We start from the raw sequence: 2,164 nt of genomic DNA on the forward strand, positions 1-2,164 counted from the left end.
GGCGAGCCACGCCCGCTTGAATAAACGCGCATAAACCACGCCCTTTTCAGATAGGCGTGGTGTTTCACGTGGCCGCCACCGTGCGCTTCGACGAGACGCTGCAGCTGGCGACGGCGATCAACGTGCGCAGCGTGCGCGACATTCTGCGGCTCGCCCGCGCCATGCCACGCCTCAAAGCCTTGCTTCATGTGTCCACCATTTACGCCAACTGCGTGCACAAATCGATCGAGGAGCGCGTCTATCCGCCCGCTCTGGATGGGGAGCAACTGATCCAGATCACCCAGAATCTACCCGCGGGGGCGTTGGAGAGGATCACTCCCGAGTAGGTGCAGGTGGGGATGCAAAGGGCGTGTCCTGTGAGTAAAGTGGGGGACTTTTCCAGCCTGCTCGGCGACTACCCCAACACGTACACCTTGACCAAGCAGGTGGGCGAAGGCGTGGTCCTGGCGGAGTCCACCGGGATGCCAGTGGCGATTTTCCGGCCAGCGATTGGTAGGGGGGCGGTGGGAGGCTGGCGCCTCCAATTGGCTAAAACTGTCGATCTGTTCCAGTGGTTTCCACCTATCGGGAGCCGATCCCGGCCTGGATCAACAACATGTACGGGCCGACTGGCGTCACGGCGGCGGCAGGCGTCGGTTTGCTGCGCACGCTCCACTGCGACGCCCGCGTCAACGCCAACATCGTCCCCGTCGACATGTGCGTCAACTCCCTCATAGTGAGCGCGTGGGAGGTGGCTGCGCGCTTCCAACCAGGTAAGCCCCGCCCCGGGGGCGTGCCCCACGCCCCCTCCAGCCCATCGCTTCCAGCCGGCCCGCTCGAGCTCCCCGTCTACAACTACGGCTCCACGTCGGCGCAGCCCATCACCTGGGGCGACTTCCGCACCGCCAGCAGGACCTTCGGCATGCAGTACCCCACCATCAAGTGCGCCTGGTATTACAGTTTCCACATGTACAAGCACTACGCCCTCTACTATCTGGCGTCGCTACTGTTCCATGTCATCCCCGCCCTCATTGTCGACGTGCTGCTCTTGTGCGTGGGAAAGGCGCCCAGGTCTGCTATTGGCTGGCGGGAGACGGGGCGTGGCTTGCTCAAGGGGGGCGTGGTTGCAGGTTGCTGAAGGCCTACAAGAAGATCCACAAGTTCACGGCCGTGATGTCGTACTTCGCCACCCAGGAGTGGAGCATCGAGTCGACGGCGATTGAAAAGCAGCAGCTGGCCATGAGCCCGCAGGATCGTCGCCTGTTCTTCTGCGACCTCAAGCTGCTCGACTGGCCCGAGTTCTTCCAGAGCTACTGCAAAGGGATCCGGCTCTATCTGCTGCAGGATCCGCTGGAAACGCTTCCGGCCGCCCAGGCCCACTTAGACAGGTGACTTTTGACGCTACGCTACTTCCCCGCCCCTTTTCTGACCCTTAGTGGTGGGGGCGCTGTTCCAGGCTCTACTACGCCCACCAGGTGCTGAAGGGCGTGGCCCTGTGGGCGCTGATCTGGATCGTCTGGCGCCTGCTGCCCTTCTAGAGCCCCAGCAGCGGCTGTTTTGGCCTTGAAATAAACCGCATTCTTGCAGTAAATGACCGTTATTGACCTTAACCTCCGGCTCTTCTCGGCGCGGCCGATCACACGGAAGAAGTGTCATCGACTTTAGTAGTAAACGCGATGCCGCTCGGTTTAGTCTTGTGGGCGCTGATGGGGGCTTTGCTGGTGGGGGCGGCGCCCTCAAGGGCCCCCTCAAACCCGGCCCACTACGACCAGAAGCAAACGGGCGACTACAACATACATGTGCACTTGCAGGACTTCCAGATCATCGCCCTGTTGGGCGGCGACCCTTTTTCGGTGAGTCCCTTTGGCGCGCTGCGCACGTTCTGATTGGCTGGCGCCGCCCTTAGGAGGAGGAGTTTGAGTACGACTATGCCGACTTCACCATCAAGCCCTCGACGACTACTGGCGCCCCCACGGGGGCGCCTCTCCAGACCGGCACCACGACAAAACCGCCCCTTGTCGAGCAGGGCAACTCAACTGCCGGGCAAATCAAGGTGCAGATCCTGGACCCTTTGGGCATAGTGCCGGGGGAGGACGTGCACAGCCCCCCTAATGGGGGGCTGATTGGGGAGCTGTCCAGGTGCGGAGCGGGCTTCGCCCGCGACCAATCCGGCCGCTGCCGGCGG

General features: G+C 62.5%; 2 protein-coding genes across 2 annotated transcripts; both read left to right on the forward strand.

The window, feature by feature from the left end:
• The first annotated feature begins 6 nt into the window (after window positions 1-6).
• Window positions 7-1,570, forward strand: LOC109540115 (fatty acyl-CoA reductase wat-like). Its single transcript, XM_048662942.1, has 6 exons — window positions 7-322; window positions 383-492; window positions 552-752; window positions 807-1,050; window positions 1,110-1,367; window positions 1,436-1,570. Exons 1-6 carry the CDS (start codon window positions 162-164, stop codon window positions 1,515-1,517), a joined length of 1,056 nt encoding a protein of 351 aa, XP_048518899.1. The 5' UTR covers window positions 7-161; the 3' UTR covers window positions 1,518-1,570.
• Window positions 1,571-1,655: 85 nt separating this feature from the next.
• Window positions 1,656-2,164, forward strand: LOC109540100 (the record flags this gene model as incomplete). Its single annotated transcript, XM_019908299.2, is given in 2 exon segments — window positions 1,656-1,832; window positions 1,886-2,164. Coding segments are annotated over 2 exon segments (456 nt in total), but the record flags the coding sequence as incomplete, so codon positions are not given.

Source organism: Dendroctonus ponderosae, unplaced genomic scaffold, assembly GCF_020466585.1.
Source record: "Dendroctonus ponderosae isolate FM_Combo_2020 unplaced genomic scaffold, Dpon_F_20191213v2 Dpon_F_20191213_12, whole genome shotgun sequence".
NCBI lineage: Eukaryota > Metazoa > Arthropoda > Insecta > Coleoptera > Curculionidae > Dendroctonus > Dendroctonus ponderosae.